Source organism: Eulemur rufifrons, chromosome 1, assembly GCF_041146395.1.
Source record: "Eulemur rufifrons isolate Redbay chromosome 1, OSU_ERuf_1, whole genome shotgun sequence".
NCBI lineage: Eukaryota > Metazoa > Chordata > Mammalia > Primates > Lemuridae > Eulemur > Eulemur rufifrons.
The window spans coordinates 77,853,897-77,872,500 of record NC_090983.1 but is presented as its reverse complement, the minus strand read 5'-3'; the positions used below and the strand labels follow the sequence as shown (position 1 = coordinate 77,872,500).

Below are 18,604 nucleotides of genomic sequence, written 5' to 3'. Positions count from 1 at the left end.
TTGTTGAGTGTTAAAATACTCTTCAGCTAGAGAATGCTGTATTTCCTTTGGCATTCCTGGCAGTTTCTAACCAGTGTTTGGAACTTGAAACCAGTGCCAAGCCTAAACACATCTGGCTGATTCCAGGCCACAAATAGCACTGGAATGCCTTCAACACCTTCCATAGCTGCCATACTTAAAAGTTTATTTCCAAAATAGAACTGGCAGAAAAAAAAAAAATAAAAAAAAATTATCAGCCTGATGCTCCAAAGTCAGAAATGTGTCATGTGGAGCACTATGTATCATCATAACATACATGAGGCTATGTGCTTACATTTCCTAATACACACTCGTATTTCAGCAAATTAAATTAAAAACCAACATTAGTAGATTCAACCCATTTTCATTTGCTAAGTGTCATGTTAATAAGATTGGGAACGCATTCTACACACTTCAGGTATGCAGTTATGTGGTGATATAAAATCTCAATTAGTAATTAAATATCTTTAGTAATATTATTGAGTGCCTCCAGGGCAGCATGCATGCCACTATTTAGAAAATACTGTAGACCGCTATATGTTATTTCATTAATGGTCTTTATTTTACTGGAATGTCCAATATAAATTCGGTGATGATAGATGTGGTAAGGCATAATACTAGAGTAGGAAGAAGTTATTTAACTGTCAGAGTAGAAATCAGAAAGATATCTGTTGGTGACTACTAGTTGCATTGGAAATAAAGAAACTTCTAATAACTTACTTTAAAGCAGCTAATAGTCTGAAGAAAACAAATATAATTCAAACCACATAAGAACCATTCCTTAACTTTTGGAAAAGATGTTTTGAATGAGGTGAACTGGATAACAGAGAATTCCAGTGGAGTGCCAAGAGTCTGGAAAGATATCATGCTTTTCCACTTGAAAAGACCACAGTGGTGGGAAGGTAATTTAACAGGAAGCAGAAGTGTATTTGGGGAAAAGACAAGAGGTTTTGCCTTCCAGGAAACTTCAAGTCCTTATGTTATGAATTTGGTTTCTCTTGTGTGGACGTGGACCTTCAAGGAAAGGATGCTATCAGGAGAAAGGATAAGACATTTCTTGCAGTAGTGATTCATCCATGGGGCAAGATGGTGCAGTGTTAAATGGGGGAGATGGGCTCTGGAATCTGACTGCCTGGGTTCAATTCCATCTTTTATAAGTGGTTGTGCAGACTTGGGCATGTTAACCTCTCTCAGGATCAGGGTCCTTGTAGGTAAAAGGAGATCATTTGGGGACCTAGCTTGTGAGCTGGGTATAAGAAGTACGGGAGACGATGTATGTAAAGTGTTTAGTGCAAGGATTGCACATAGTAGGCACTCAGTTAATGTTCGATCATTTTATTCTTATTTATTAGTACATGTTCAATAACTTCTCAAGTTCTAAGTAGGAGGCATGCAGCAGGAGCAGAGTACATGGAAGAAATGAATCTGAATGGAGAGAAGAGAAATTGTAGATGAAAAATTTTTTAGTGTTTTAGTTGCTACTGCACACATGAACAAAACTGTCCTACAACCTCTTGTGGATATTAATGTCTCATCAGCTCAGGATCACAAAAGGTCAACTAGTTAGGTCACTTCATGGAGAGACCATGTAAATAATTTTTTTTTTCTTTTTCTAAGACGGGGTCTCGCTCTTGCTCAGGCTGGTCTCGAACTTCTGAGCTCAAGCAATCCACCCACCTCGGCCTCCCAGAGTGCTAGGGTTACAGGCGTGAGCCACCATGTCTGGCTATGTAAATAATTTTGAATGAACATTACAGTTGATATGGCTGTCTCTTTTCCAAAGCAGCAAAACTCAGAGCAGTGTTCTGAGAGAGAGCAAGCCTTCTCCAGTATGTCAAGGTCTCTTAGAGATGCTTGGGGAGGGCCGGGCGTGGTGGCTCACGCCCCTAATCCTAGCACTCCGGGAGGCCCAGGCAGGTGGATTGTGTGAGCTCAGGAGTTCGAGACCAGCCAGAGCAAAAGCGACACCCCATCTCTACTAAAAATAGAAATAAATTATATGAACAACTAAAAATATATAGAAAAAAATCAGCCGGGCATGGTGGCACATGCCTGTAGTCCCAGCTACTCGGGAGGCTGAGGCAGGAGGATTGCTTGAGCCCAGAAGTTTGAGGTTGCTGTGAGCTAGGCTGATGCCACAGCACTCTGTTACCCCCAGCAACAGAGTGAGACTCTGTCTCAAAAAAAAAAAAAAAAGAAAGAAAGAAAGAAAGAAAGAAAGAAAGAAAGAAAATAAATGCTTGGGGAGGCTGGGCAGGGTGGCTCATGCCTGTAATCCTATTACTTTGGGAGGCTGAGGAGGGAGGATCACTTAAGACCAGGAGTTTGAGGTTGCAGTGAGCTATGATGACACCACTGCACTCTACCGGGGTGACAGAGCAAAACTCTGTGTCTCCAAAAAAAAAAAAAAAAGAAAAAAAGAAAAAAAGAAATGCTTGGGGGATGCCCACCTAACTACAGTCTATCATATAGATATTTTGTGGTTACATGGTTACAGGCAATCAATTTTCAGAGAACTCATTTGCTAATAAACTGACAGCCTGAAAGAACAAAATGTTCATCTATAATTTCATGTAAAGGGCAGAATTTGGAAGCAGGTGAGAGTTTTCAATATACACTTTACACTAAATATTCTACTGATCTCCAGATGTTTTGGTGGTTAAGTATTTAATAGATTCAATCTAAATAGGAACTGACTTGAACATTCATCTCTTTTTAACTTGTTTGGTTGGTTTACCAGATTCAAATCAAGATGTCCTAGAATTAAATTTCCACATGAACAAGATTGAGAACATCCAAATTGATATTGAGTGAATCAAAACTTTTTAAGGGTATTTTCTCTAATATCCAGGTTCATGATTCACTTGACAGCTATAATGATAACTGAAGTTAGTAATAAATGGAAGGTTTGTGGTATGAAAAAAATTACCATATAACTGAGAAACAAAATTGACTGGTAAATTTCAAACTTCGACTGTATCTACTCAAAAGTAGAAACGTTTTTATTACTTCTCTAAATAAGGCACCTACCACAATGTCTCAACAAGGAAAAGGATCTACCTCAAGGTCTCAATACAGAAGCACTCAATAAAGGCCAGATTTCAATTTTACTGGACTACAAATGAGTTCTTGACAGTACCTAACAGGAGTTTCAGATTTTTTTAATTTCACAGTCCTTGTTGGTGACAATTAATTCTATTGAAGTCAACATTTACATAGTGTTTCCTTCCTCTATCCCGGTCCCAGGTCTCAGGAAAAGCAAGCAAGCAATAGCCACTGGTAGAAAAATTAAGCATTAAGATTGTGGTATCTCTCTAGGGAATAAATTAAACAAGTTGAAGCAACAAAGCACTGGATCCCAAGAATAAGTAGGTCATAGTCTTCTTCTTAATTTAAATTATTCAATATGTTAACTTCTAACAAACACACTTTATCAATGACACAGTCATAATCAACACATAATCAAATGACAATTCAACTTTATTTCCCAACCTCAGAATCAATTAATCCCAAGACAGTTCTCACTTATAATTTTCATATTAATACATTCTCAAAATATTACTAGTGCTTAATATAAACAAATAAAAGACTTGTGGGCCCAATTAGTATAGGAAAATGGACTAAATTTCCACATATATCACACTGATAGAAAATTCATGGAGAATTTCACTTGGATGGAACCTAACATACTGACAATAGTAATGTCATGAGATGTTTGGTCAAGAGACCAAAAAGTTAACATGCTGGAAACTTGACAAGATGGGAAGCCAACAGAAGGATAATTAATCATAAGTTTAGAGAAGCCATTGGATGCTTAGCATCTTGTTGCTAGGCAATGTTTATAGACAGCAGATCTCACATCTTAAAGGATGAGAACATTTTATTTTTACTTTTTAAAAGAAAGTTTATTTTTCAAATTAATTATGCATATTTGTGTTTGTCAACTTTTGGGTCTCTCAACTTATCTATATACCGATGAAGCTTATGGACTATCTAATTTCTAATAAATAAATATATTGACTGGATGTCAATACATATGATAGCCCTCCCTAAAATAAAATGTTTACACTCACCAGGTAGTAAATGATAGAGTTTGCATATGGTCATATAATAAAACCAATCAGAGAGGGAAAGATGCCTTCAATGATGTGCCTATTGTAGGTGAATAATGAAATACAAAATATATTTGAGGTTGATTAAAATGTTAAAATGAATTTAGGCTTGAAAATATCTCTACTCTGTAAATGCTTAAAAAATATCTTTATGGCTTTGCTATTTATTAACCTTGTTCTTTGTTCTCTTCACAAATGCCCTCAACACCTAATGGTACAGAACATGCTCCCCCTGCCAACACCCCCAGGATGATGCTGGTCACTTGTGCTGCCTCCAGCACGTGCCCAGTGAGGAATACGGGATGATGGTGAGTACAAGTGCTTCTCGAGGATGTTTGCAATCACCAAAAAGGATGCCATGTATTTAGGCAGTCAAAATACGACAGGAAATATTCACATTCCCCTTTCTTTTCTTTTTTCTTTTTCGCCTCCTCATCACTTTTACCCCAAAAGCATTAATGTTAGGTTGATTTTTTTCCTCCATATTAAAATGTTTGACCCTAGACTTCCTGGTTTAAAATGAGATGTTTTCGTATATCTGTGCTCCCTACTTTTTTTTCCTCTTGCCAATATTTTGATTGAGATCCTATATTCTTTCTTTTCCCATCCAGGGCCGGTAGAGTATGCCAAATTTCTAGGGAAGAGCTGGAGATGGGTTAGGAGCAGGGATGAGGCTGTTAAGCTCATTGTTCAGGGCGGGAGGAGACAGAGGGAGGGAGGGAGAGAGGAAGGGAACCCAGGTGGAGCTCAATTACAGAACTGCAAGTAGATCTTGGATCCTGGGAAGTAATATTAATTTACACTGTATACTTCATCTTTCTTTCTTGCCTTCCTTCTTTCTTTTTTTTTTTTTTTTAATTAACCCAACATCTCTTTACTCATTGGGAAGAATTAGGATGGTGTTTTGTCAGCTCTTTGTAATTGTTCCTAATTAGAACTTCATGAATTAGAAATAAACTAAAAATTTAGAAAGTCGTATTTCAGTCTTCCAAAGGTGGTTTCAGTAGCTCATCTGGTCTATTACTTTTCTTTTTTGGTACTAATACCTCTAGTGGATTCAAAATGTGGCCAATTTATGAAAATGAAACAAAATCACCTCCAGATCATGGCTTACTTGATGTTTTGGATGATGAAACTAATACATTGCTGACTGAATTTCTTATTAGATTTTTATATATATAGGTTCATCACAGCTTCAGAATTTGAAGATACGTTCAATAACTGGCTTGGGTCATGCCATTTCATTGCCCTGGCCATTTGAATGTTCCTTTGACATGATTTGTAAATTTGGTTTACAGAATAACTGGAAAGATACGAAGACAAGCACATTCATAAACACACGAATGATCCAATAAACAGGCAACAAAAAAGTCCTACTGAGCTAGGCAAAAGCATTATTTCTTCCTTGTTGAAGGTATCAGCATATGCTACATCTTATGTTGCACAAGTGTGCTCATTAAATATTATGAAATGTACAGCAGGCCGGGAAGCTCTAACCAGCTAGTCAAAGTCACTCATACCTGTGTGTTCATATTTATGTCGCAGAAGGGAACTGCTTTTCTGGAATGTCTTGTCACATAAGTCACATGCATACATGCCACTCTCTGTCTTCTTGATCTTCTTGCGAGACAGACAGGAATCGGAGTCTGTCATGTCATCTAGGCCTGACATGTAGTCTTGTGCTCCATCAAGCAATTCTCCCTGTGATATAATCACATAGTTCAACACAGTGTCTTCCCTCTGTGCTCACACCAAACAACTTCAAATAGGGGGACATTTGGAGAACCTCAAAAGTGCTTGCTAGTAATTGATCTAGCTTTTAAAAAATTATTATTTTCCATGAACATACAAGGTCTCACATTTCAACAAAAATATAAACCTTCTCTGCCCTGGATCGTAGAGCTCACTGTTTTTCAAGGACAGAAAATAGTCAACTCTGAAGGTGAGAGAAACACACATTTTTCTAAAATCCTTCATTTTCTTTATACCAGGAAATATCCATGAGTGAAAATTAAGCATTGGAATTTGTGTATTTTCCAGTGTGCTTAACTTTAGAAATGATCTGTAGCTGTAGAAACCCCATTTTAATTGAATTTTATATTTAGGTACAAAATGTTATTATTATGCAATCTATTTAAATGTATGTCTACCAACTAAAGGCCTCAAGCTATGTTTTTATATTTAATTTTCTAATTTGAAATAGGGAATATTAATAACACTTTTTATCAATGTTCTATGTTAAAACAGCCTTCAGCATTGAGCAATAATGAATGTGGATCAGCAAATTATTAAATTTCTTGATATTTATTTTGTCTTGATCCAAAGGAGTGCAAACTTGCATGATAACATACGTTTCCATTTGCTAGCCCACAGTTCAGTTTTCTTAGACTATGTTTGCACTAATTAATATTAGAGAAGATTAAATAGGCTTAAATTCATTTACAGAGAGGGCAGATGCACTGTGAATTGGAACACTGGGGCAGCTGCTACAGAGCTGCACTGCTACTTTACCCTCCTATTTTGCAAACAGATTATAGTGCATAATGTTAAAATGTATCTGCTTTTGAATTTGATAAACCATAAATTATTGACCAGTTTGATGATTTGGTAAGAAGTCACGTGGAATGTATGAAATATTTTTTTAGGTACTCTTTAAAATAAATTATTCTTTCTAAAGCAAAGTACCTACCGTTATTGCAAGTTGCGCACGTCTTTAAAAGCACGTGACTGTTGTAAACTTTAACTTTTAGCACTTCTATAAGTCCTACTAAATACTGTTAATCAATGTATAGTTCTAAAAGCGCATGAGTTAACCTAAATAAATCTCAAAAATGAACATTAATCGCTTCTTTTTCTTTTGAAGGCAAACGTGCTTACGGAGTACAGCGTTCCACTGTTTCATCCATTTGTTTTTCTAGTCCACTCACAGTTTTAGGTTTATGTTAAAACAAACTATTCTATTTCCGCTGATTTTTCTCACTAAGGTTTTTTTTTTTTTCCCCTACATGCACTTAAACAATATAATTACCATCTCCTTTCTTCAGAGCAAAAAGGTATGTCTCGTTACCTGAAATCCTTGTTTCCGCTGGTACTTTCTCCTTTGCTGCATATCAGCAAAGGTAGCTGCTCCAGTTGGGTAGGTATAGGCCATATGTGGTAGGAAGCTCATCTGATCCAGTCCTGGGTATGGTCGTAGCCCAGGGATACTGGTCTGGACTGGTGGCATGAAAGTGGCAGGGGGAAATGCGCTTTGTGGTGGAAGAGCTGTGTATAAAGGTTTGGCACTAAATGGGTTCATGCCGAACACTGGGTTAGTGCTTTTGTTGTCCAGATTATTTGAATTTGAAAACTCCTTCTTGATAAAAGTCAAGTTCAGAGGCTCATCTGAATTTTCAGATGATGAAGAAACACTGTTATGGTCTAAATTTATGCTACTAGCTTTTGTTTTGTTCTTTGTGGCTATAATACTTTTGGGTTCCTTCATTTGTTTTGGTAATGACAAGTCCAAAGGCTCAGCCTGGAGCTCCTCGGAAGAGAAGCTGTTTGGAGTGTATGAACTACTGTGGGAGTTTTTAGAAGATGTGGAGGAAAGATTTAAGGGAGAAGGAGTATTACTCCTCGAGTGGTCCAATTTTTCAACTGGTTTAATATTGGTAAAATGGGAAGATTTTGTTAGCCTGAGAGGAGGATCACAATTCGTAACACTGTTGTGGAGTTCTGCTATAGATGGTGATGTTATGGAGTCCATCGGTTTTACAGGAGAGCGGGGTAATAAGGAGTCTTTTGTGGGAGGGTTACTGTTGGCAGCTAACGGCTTGGAGTTCCTTTCCAGTGATGGTGACCTGGAATTGGAATACTGGTAGACTTTTCGTTGCTCAAACCATTCCTTCACAAATTCCTGAGGAAGGCCCACAGCAATGGAAATTTTCAGCAGTTCATCAGAATTGGGCTCCATGTTCATAGCATAGTATGCTTTGAGTACAGACATGTGGTCCTTGTATGGGTTGATGGGGCTTGTCATTCCTTTCTCAGAAAGTACAGATGACAAGAGGAGGGCTTTATTATCAACAAAAACTCCGGCTTTGTTGGGGACTATGTTTTCATGAGGTTGCAGGACCGCCTTGATCTCTTCATTCATCTTACAAAGGTAACGTTCATGCTGATGCAAGGGGATGGGGCCAGGAAAACTTTCTTTACAGAACTGGCATGAAAATGGCGTGGATATGTTGTGGTTCTCAATCATTTTATCGTCGGTGACCAAATCTATTAAAGTACGCAGCTTCTCTTTCTTTATGTTACTGATCTGTCTCCTTGAGTCAGTAGTCAAGCTCTGGAGGCAAGCTTTGGCTTCATTGACTTTTTCTAACGTATAGTCAATAATACTTTTAGTGGCACCATTATGACTCACTACTGGAAGACCGACAGGTGGAATATTAGGAGAAGTAACTCCTTGTTCCTCGGGTTGAGAACATGGATCCTTCATGTGGTAACCTTTCAACTTGGAAATTTCTTCAGCCTTGCAGTCCATTTTTTGCCTGGAAACCGTATTGTCCACAATCTGTAGAACCTTTTGCACCTCACTTAAATTACTATTCATGGTGGGAAATCCAAGTAAAGGGGCTTCCATCCCTACACCTAAGTGCTGCATTGGACTCTGAGCAGATGGATGAACTCCTAAAGGGCTGGTGGCTCCAAGCCCACCATTCATAAAGGGACTAGTGCCACTAAACCCGTGTGTGGCCATAAGAACTTTATAGTCATTGAAGTCTAGTGGTTCTGTTTTAATTTTAAGTAAGCCTGTTTGTTCAGACATACTCAGTGGTTTTCCATTCTCCAACTTGTTTCTTAACTGGGTAATGGCTGAATTAGTAGGAGAAGAAGAAACAGAATTAGGGGAAGAACCCGTCTTCATATTGTTTCTCATTCGGCCATTTACCGAGATTAAACCAATACATTTCTTGCTGCTGATGTGCGAACTGTAGGAACCAGAATGGGAGAAACGTTTCTTGCAGTTTGGGCACTCGTAAGGTTTTTCACCTAAAATGACAATTAAAATTAACATTACATTTCTTTGATTCAGTAACAATTCTAGTTGTCTACCAAGACAAGAATCTGTGAAACCAAATGGAAGGAACACAATGGTGTACCTCTACATGCTAGGTGCTTAGATTAGAATTATGTGACCACAACTGTTTCTGGGCCTTATTTACCCAGGGAGGACATAACTCAAGATGTTAGCAGTGAAAGGTAGGGCTATCTATGCCTTTTTCTGCTAAGATCCCAAATCTTGTCTTGCCATCGGCAGCCTCCTATTTAAACAGAGTGTCAGATTAATGTGTGGTCAATAGCACAATAAAGATGTCACAGTATTTAAAGGGAAGTGTAGCCATGGCTTTAATCAACTCTGTGGAGATTCCATTGATTCTACCAATCCAACTAGTCCTTTGAATAGCATCCAATTTGGTAATAAAATGCTTGGCAGAGCTATCAAACTAGTTATAAAGAAGAAATCTCAGTGGTAGGATACTGTTCTGTGATACACAGCTCTCCGGAATCAGGGAACATTTATCATACACAGCTCTTATCCAAAATTCTTCAACTTTCTTTTGTGGTTAGATATCAAAAATGAATATCCTTCACAATTTGTCAGTTGAGTTTCCTCAGGGGAAAAATTTTTGATCTGGAGGAAAAATTTTTGATCTGGAGAAAGGGGTTTCAAAAGCACAAAAAGGAACCTCTAGATTTTGTAATGAATTAAAACATTTGTAGTTTTTAAGAAGTATAAGCATACTTCTTCTTCCTGTTATAAGATAGTGTTATTAGTGGTGCCCTAATTCTCATGAAGACAAATCAGGCCCACATAGTTTATGAAATAAATGGGCAGTTCCAAAAAGCTACAAACAGGACTGTGTAAATTTTAAACAGTTTTTTAAAATTCCCCTAATTAAACAAAATGCAAATGTGAGAGCCAGCACCTCTGCTACTCACCACTGTGAATTCGCAGGTGTTCTTTCAGATGGTGTTTATATTTGAAGGCCTTGCCGCACTCTGTGCATTTGAACTTGCGATTACCTGCTCCTTGGGTTAGCATTTGGTGCTAAAAGAGGAGAAAAGACTGACATCAGTTCTGTGCAGGAGGAACAAAGAAAATTTGTTACGAATATTTTTAAAAGGCCTCTATTTTTCAGACAGGCCAAAAGGTTTGAGTGCATTCTTATTTATCTGCCCAGTCTTTCAGAGTTGCAATAAAAGTGATAATGTCGGTAATAAAATTGGAACAAATAAAAAAAAGTGCTTTCACATGCGCATCCAACACTTGCTTTAGAATTATTTCTGTAGTCTCTTTTCCAAATTGTTTTTTTGAGCCTTTGGAGATGAGAAAGTATAATTGTAAAGATGTTTATTGTTTTTGTGTTTACTATAAATTCTTAAAATATGAAGATTCCCTGCTAGAATGCAACTATTTTGTTAAGAAAATAAAAATAAATGTTTTCCTTAAAATTCTGAATAGTCTAAAAAAAAAAAAACCCACATGCACGTAGCAAATTTTATCAAATTTTCTGTATCAGGGTAAAAGTATATCTTGTACTGAACCAATCTAAAATTTAAAAAAGAAAAAAAAGAAAATCAAAAACATACAAACAAAAAAAAAACTTGACTATAAATATTTCATTGCACGATAAGCATGTTTAAATATCCCATTCACTGTGCTAGTAGTGAATGTAAACCCTGTTTTTCCGGAGGTGCTGCATATCAGATTTGATTCTTTATCAAATGTTAAGAGACAACATCTTGGGTTATAGCTGCTTGAACAGTTTTATCACAGGCCAGTAGGAAAGACTTCAACGACTTTTTCATTTTCTTTTTTAGTAGTGTGCTAGGGAGTAGGGACAAAAAAGAAAAAAAGTTTGCTGAAAAGACAAGTTAAAAGCAGCAAAGATATAATCAAACACAGCTGACCTTTTTGAACAAGGGGAAAAAAAAGCAGTGTGACTTAGAATTCTGGAAAAAAAATATAGTCATCCACTCTGGATGCTCAAGGTAGGAGGTCAGCCTTTTTCAAGCAGCAATGACACAAAAGCCTTTTGCAAAAAGACAGCACAGAAACGGTATGACAACTGCTAGGGTGTGCTGAATCTTCCCACATTCCTAGTGAGACAGATGGTGTTACATGGGACACAGGGAGGTTTGTTCAAACAGCAGCAACCTTCAAAGATCAAGCAGAGCCCAGCTCGGCGAGCGCCATTGAGGGACCAGCGCTCATATGTTGCTGAGTTGCATAAACAAACAGCAACAGCTGCTTTGTCTCCCCCCACAGCCCTCAGAGGACTACTATAAACTTTAGTTGTGCCACTGTTAATATGATACAATCATTTTAATTTACTAATTGTAAATGCCATGAGCAAATGAGGGGACTTTTCAACACCAAAGCTACCATTCATAATGCGCCAACACAATCACACTTCTGCATGTGAAATTTAAAGCGGTTATGCTAGATAAATATCTTGGCACTTTTTTTTCCTAGAGTTTTTGTGCATATAAGCAAGGGGAGATAAACTGTTACATAAGGGTAACTATGCAAGCATTTTTTTTTATAACTGATCTTTGAAAAGCATGCAGGTGACAAGCCCAATCAGATATAAATGGAATGATCTATATGAGCTGTTCTCTTAAAATAGTAAAATTCCATAATAGAGTATGATCACCATTGCTTGGTTGTGTTTGCTTATTCTTGTTTTTCTTATTCAAAGAAAATAAAGCCCAAAAGGAAAAATATAAGAATTTTATGTGAAATATCATGTTTAATAATTTTTAAAACAGATATGGTGTCAACGTTTAGATAGGATGGTCGCAGATCTGCAGGGCCAGTTATTATGACTTAAGGCACACCGTTTCTGTTACCATTTCGAACACATCATAATATCAATTTAGAGTCAATTCTCCTAGGAGGACAGAAAGAGCAGTTTTGCTGCAACATTTAAGAGACATGGTGAATCAATCCTATTCAATTATTTTAAAAATTTAACAAGCTATGCTTACCTGTTCAAGACAGAGTTTTTATTTTTAATACAAGTAAGCAAAAAGGCAGAGCTAAATCTTAACACTTTGCTACAAATATGCATATCATCAAGAAGGGATCATTTTAAATGTACATCCAATGTCTTAGTATTAACCCAACTTATTATATATATGCATATATCCTGTATGCCTTTTTGATTTTCCTTAAAACACTTAATTAGATTTCATAAACTAGTAGCAGCTTGTAAAAATACTTCAAGTAATTGAAGGTGTTATACGACAAATGAAATATACACTTCTTTTACCATGACTTGGATCCTATATGAAAAGAAAATTTCTAAGTAAAACTAGGTGAAAAATGGAATTAAAATTGCTGAGATGTTTAATAATGTATAATTAAAATGCTACAATTTCATTCACTTTTTGTGGAACATAAAAATGAAACTAAAGTCAAGTTAAAGTGCAAATAAAATTTCTAAATTAGAAATTAACACACTCATTCGATCGTGAACATAAGACTATTAAATCATATTAGAAGAGACCATCAAAAAATCATTTAGACCTCAATTAAAGCTATTACCATTAAAAGATCTGCATCTTCAAAATGCCATGAAAAATTAATAATGATTGCCAATCAAAGCAATATCGTTTCTCTAAGGGGTTATTATAGAAAGAAATCACTTAAACGTCCTCCCCCCCACCTGATCTGTCCCTGGCTTGTGCGTCACCATATGCCGCTCGAGCTGGGTGCGGTAGGCAAACGTGTAGCTACAGAGAGGGCAGGAAAAGTTCTCTTCATTCTTCTCGTGGCGGTACTTGATGTGCTCCTTCAGTGATGTCAAGCGCTTGTAGCCCCGGTCGCAGTAGGGGCAGGTCAGCAGTTGGGCAAAAGCATCTGGAGTTCCAGGTGGCAGGTCTGTAGCCGAGAGACGAGAGAGAGAGAAGCGGGCCAAAAGGTCAGTAAATCAATGGCAGCTAATGGGCTGACTGCCCGGGATGGTATGACAGGAATCACTGCAATCTGCTCCACCAGAGTGCCATCATTGCACCCGGCCCCTTGCACACCGGTCCCCTCGCACACCCAGGACAGACTTGTCGGAATCAGCTCACACTGCGCTAGAAAATTAATTAATTACTGGAGATTTGGGGGGGGGCATTTAAACAGCTGATAGATGAGGAAATTCTCTTTCAGTGACTGACAGTGCCTATTGAACCCTTAGTGACATATGACTCGGGAACTCACGGCATGAAGGAGCTTTTCAGGTGTCGGTAGAGAAGAACAAGAGGTGAGGGTCAGTATTTCTAAACTTTTTTTTTTTTCCCTCAAAAGTAAAATATTTCAGAAAGATAGGAATAAATTTAGATATTTTTATCTCTTAGAAATGGCTCTAATTGTTCTTGTTCTTTATTGGATGTACAAATGACACAAATTTGCTGACAAAAAAATTTCACAATACCCTAAAATTACAGTTCTAATCTTTGCTCATGAAATTCCATGCCTCTGCAGCTGTTCCTCAAATTTTAAGGTAAACACCCAGGCATGTAGTGCATTTGTAATTGTAACAGCTGCAGAGGTCAGTGCAGTGGCTAAAAATGAATTACAGCCTCACCATTTTCTTCTTGCCCATTGGCCTCCGGCGTGCCAAGGCGAGACAGCTCTTCAGGGGCTTCTGGGTAAATAATGGCTGTGTCACTGCGCTGAAGGTACTCCTCGATGCTGACTGCATGGCCATCGCGTTCCTCCAGTTTTCTTTTGGCAAAGTATTCCTCAAAGTCTGACGTGCAATTTGCATTCTTCACTGAAAGCATAAAAGGAGAAGAAATGTCTTTTCCAGGCCTTCTTCCTAGGAGCTCAAGTCCATCCACATCATTGTTAGTAAGAGGTGCTGACTTGCACCCAGACTACAAATGCCCGGTTTATTCGTAAGAAGTATCGAAGATGACCAATTATTGATTGAATGCTTATTCTCCTAATAGATGCAAGAAAGAGGATACTTTGCTTTTAAGTTAAATAAGCACATTTTACTTTTGTCTTCCTGGAATATTCGTCTGCATAATTCACAAAGAATGAAAGAAATTTCAAAATGTTTTTCAGTGAAAATTTAAAAAAGACAAACAGAGCCACATTCTAAAATCCATAAACATTAGACATAATATAAGCTCAAAGCTACTTGAATAGTCTATAGAAAGCTTCCTTTTCTCTCAAGAAAGGTACATTTAATTTTTCATTGTCCACTAAACTTAACGTCCCTAACCACAGATACATCCTGTTGCTAAATATAAGCTATTAACCCTCCACCCTCTGAACACCACAGGCAGCCGTGACTACATAGTCTGAGACAGATGCAAAAGGACAGATATTCCTAGAGAGATAATAATGCAACTTTGTTAAAAAATCATGGAATGCGGCAGTTTATCTTTCCCTCTAATTTCGATCTTTAGCTCAGTATTTTAAAGCTGCTGAAAATAAAATTAAACTCATAGCTGATAGAAATAAAATAAAAAGTAACAGAGGGAGTTCAGAAACTGGCTATACTGCTGTGTGATTTTAATATGATTTTAACTTTTGTAATTATGGATCTATTCCCTTGAAATGCATAATAGTTGTAACCCAATTTTAACAACTTGGGTCACCTGTATATTTGAAACCTCTAGATGTATTTCTTAAATAAGTTGTGGCTTAAATATCCTAAATAAAATGCTTTGTGCATAAGACAAAGTTGGGAGAGTAGCTGCTACTTAGGTAAGTGAAAAAAGTACTTGGTCAGTACAATTAATGGTGGAATCCTACTATCATAGTTTTTGAAAGCAGTTAACCTTGGTTCCACTAGATTCTTCACCTTACCTTCTCTGCCACAAACAATATTACAGTATTTGCCATACTAATTCTCTTTGGCAATTGTGGTAGGGTAATTTTTGAGCAAGCCAGTCAATTTGGTGGGTTTTCTTTTTGGCTTTCATTATTATGAACTTGTGGATTTTAGACAAGAAGACTAGAAAGTGGAACCTTCCATTAATTCAACAGCATTTATTGAATGCCTGGTATGTGATAGGCATCATGTCCTACAAAAAATCAGATCAAGTCTCATCCTTCAGGAAGCCAGGAGAAAGATCAGCATTACTGATATCTCAAAAATAAATACATCATTACAAACTCAAATAAGTGTTATGAAAGAAAGTTATATGGTGGTATGAAAGAAGTTACAGAGGACCATGATCGCCTCTGGAAGATCAGGAAAATTTTAGTTAAGGAAGCATGAAATGAACTGTGGAAGCTGGGGAAGAGCAGCATGTGCAAGGATGTGGTGATTGAAGGAAGCATGAGATGCCTCAGGAAGTGAGAGGTGGAGGCGTAGAGGGTGGAAGGGGAGCCTTGTGATGCGAGGGTGGAGAGGCAGGTGGGAACCAGACAGGCAGTGAGGAAGAGCCTTGTTAAGGACATGGGATTTTATCCTAAGAGAAACGGGGAACCATCAAAGGGTATTAAGCAAAGATGAAATTATGATTATTTGCATTTTTAAATGACAACTTTGGCTATAGTATGATAGAGATCAGAGGACTAGAAAAGTGGGTCCTGGGAAACCAGTGAGGAGACTCCTGCCCTGGGCCAGGCAAATGATAATGGCTAAGGAAGTAGAGATGGAGAGGAAGAAGAGGCTGGATGTGAGAGATACTTAAGAAGTAAAATCCCTAAAACTTGGGGAAGGACTGGGTTTGTCAAGGTGGGAGATGCTAACCCCCACGTTCAGGCTTTACAAATTTGATGGAAGGCAGGGGACATTCATTAAAGTGGGGAACCCTAGAATTCTAAAAAGACTTGAAACTATGGGCAAATATGTGGGATCAAACAAAAGGCAATGGGAGAATTACACTTTGTGGACTATTAAACTAAACACTAATAATCCTGAATGCTGTGATCTCAAATCTTTCTCTTTTGCCATTCTGACTTCCGCTAAGTATAACAAGAACAATCATCTGATTCCAAGACCTGTATTTACCTCAAAAATAGGTTTGGGATGTGCAATAGTGGATTAAGATTTTATACCTTGAAATTTTGCTTAAGTCTTTTATTAGCCAGATTTAATAAGAGAATATGGACATTGGTTAAGATCATTTTTCCACTGCTATACTCACAATGCCATGGATGCTTTCCAAAGCATACTTATTGGTGGTGGTTGTGATGATGTCATTAAACTTACATCGCTAGGGCACTAGGGAGTATGTAGGAACTGCCAACTTGCATAGACTATTTGTTCATTGTTTTGGATCACCAAAGTCACCTTTTGTTTTTAATGGCAAGAAAAGATAAGGGGGACAAAATGGTGGATCCAAGATGAATGTCTTTTGAATAACTTGACAATTTTACTAGTGACTGACTTCTTTTTCAGTGCTATGAGAGTAGAAAGTAGAATAATAGCTCCTTTCTGAACTCATACCTACTTGAGTGTTATCAAATATTTAAGACATGATTTAAGTTTTTCGAGAACGTTGTCCCACTTGCTGACCTTAGTGTAACCTAGTAAACATGGATGGATGTACATTTAATATCCTAATTTTATCTTGATATTTCAGCAACTATTTGAATTATCTGGCTATCTTTGCATGAATTTTCATTTGCATATGAATGTTTCCATCAGAAATGTAATCAAATGCAAATTCAATTGGATTTGCATTAATAGCCTTTCGGCTTAAAAGGGAGGAAAATTCTGATTTTTCTGGATAGGCAAACTAAATTGCATCTAGATACGCTACTGGTGTTTGGAGAGGCAATCCAATTGCTAGATCAAATTTGGCCATGCTAGATTTCTATGTCAAGTGTGATGAGGACAAAAGACATCAAATCATGTGCTCTCTTTAAGGATCCATCTTTGATGGTCTTTGTATTCTAAGTATTGAGTATAGTGCCTAGAAATTAGTAGGCTCTTAAGAATCATTTATAAAATGAATGTGGAATAAATTATGTCCTTAAAACTAATCTTGGTGCAGAGGTCTTTTAGTAAAGGGAAGCATAAAATAAGAGACCTACAGTTGAGCTAGGGACTTAGAGCTAATATTTAGGCAACTGTAGAACAATTTTGTGATAAACTGTGTAGTGGTGATCATAAATACTTGCAAGAGTTTGATAGGGCTCAGGTGAGTATTCAAAAAGGGTTTCATGAAGATGGCACTAAGTCATTTAAATCTATTTCCCCCTCAGAATTTCACTTCACGTAGTGTAGACATGCTATTGGTTATATATCTTATATACCTAGAGTCACTTAAGTGGGCTGGAGTTGAACCTTCCATGAACTTGGTATAACCAGCCTGGATATAATGTGGCTTTTCCATGGGGTTGCAACAGGTACTAGTAATGTATTGTTTTTCTGCCTAGCCCTACAACATTCTCCTTTGCCTGGGAATGCCTCCATGTCCCTATTGCCAAGCCTTATGGTACCCAAGGGAGCTCCTATGTTATCACATGATCCTGCTCCCCTAGCTACAACTGGTCATCTGCAACTGAAGTGAGCCAATCTCAGTCCTGTTGACAGGTCCAGGGGTAGCCAACAGATACAACTGAATTCAATAAATGTCTTCCTTATGATTTTAGGACTTTGTTCCAAAAAAAGCATCAAGGCTGTTTTTTTTTTTTTTTTTTTTTTTTTTTTTTTGCTAAGTGACTATAGCTATAAGAAGTAGAATGAAGGCTGGGCGTGGTGGCTCACGTCTGTAATCCTAGCACTCTGGGAGACCGAGGCAGGAGGATTGTTTGAGCTCAGGAGTTCGGCACTCTAGCCCGGGCAACAGAGTGAGACTCTGTCTCAAAAAAAAAAAAAAAAAAAAAAAGAAGTAGAATGAAGAAATTGCTATTTTCCATCTAGAGAAAGAAGATTTATGAAGAGAGAGAATAAAGTAGACACACAGAGAAAAGCAGATAAAATGGCTCGTCCTGATAGTGCCTTTCTAGCTCCTCTTATTCTTGAGATCAAAATGCAGCTTGTAGTGGTTCGGTTGACCACCTTCCTTAGATTCTCTGAGCCAAGAAACTTTCTTTTCTACTTGAAGCTATGTTATTTCAGTCGCTTAAAACTCAAATCACCCTAATTGTTATAGTACCAGAACAAATGATGTGATTAAATACTGGTTACTCTCAAAATTGTAGGGAAGAATGAAGTATGGATTGTATTTGGAAGTTTATATTTTTGTTTTTATAAAGATTATGTAGTACCGTATAATGGACACAGGAATGAGGTAGAAAATTTGCTAGAAAGTTACAGAATTCCCCACTGCATTTTTCTAGTGTAAAATCAACCTCATTTTCCGTCTTTCTGTAATCCTCTTCACTCCCTGGTATCCTTGGAAGAACTGCCAAAACACACTGACAAAGGATATTTGCATGGTATTTATGATTAAACCATAACAAAAATTCACAAAAAACCTCAAGTAATTTCTTCCCATACCTTCTCCAGAGATTTTGC

The 18,604-nt window shown here is 37.4% G+C and overlaps 1 protein-coding gene across 2 annotated transcripts in view; it reads right to left on the bottom strand.

The window, feature by feature from the left end:
* Positions 1-18,604, bottom strand: part of ZEB2 (zinc finger E-box binding homeobox 2) — a 126,557-nt gene that overhangs the window by 1,577 nt on the left and 106,376 nt on the right. For both annotated transcript variants that reach the window (XM_069472977.1, XM_069472969.1), the window contains exons 5-9: positions 13,760-13,948; positions 12,851-13,065; positions 10,119-10,227; positions 7,198-9,167; positions 5,651-5,831 (exon numbers count right to left, since the gene is read on the bottom strand). In XM_069472977.1, coding sequence (XP_069329078.1) covers positions 5,651-5,831; positions 7,198-9,167; positions 10,119-10,227; positions 12,851-13,065; positions 13,760-13,948 — 2,664 coding nt within the window. The remainder of the gene's footprint in view (positions 1-5,650; positions 5,832-7,197; positions 9,168-10,118; positions 10,228-12,850; positions 13,066-13,759; positions 13,949-18,604) is intronic.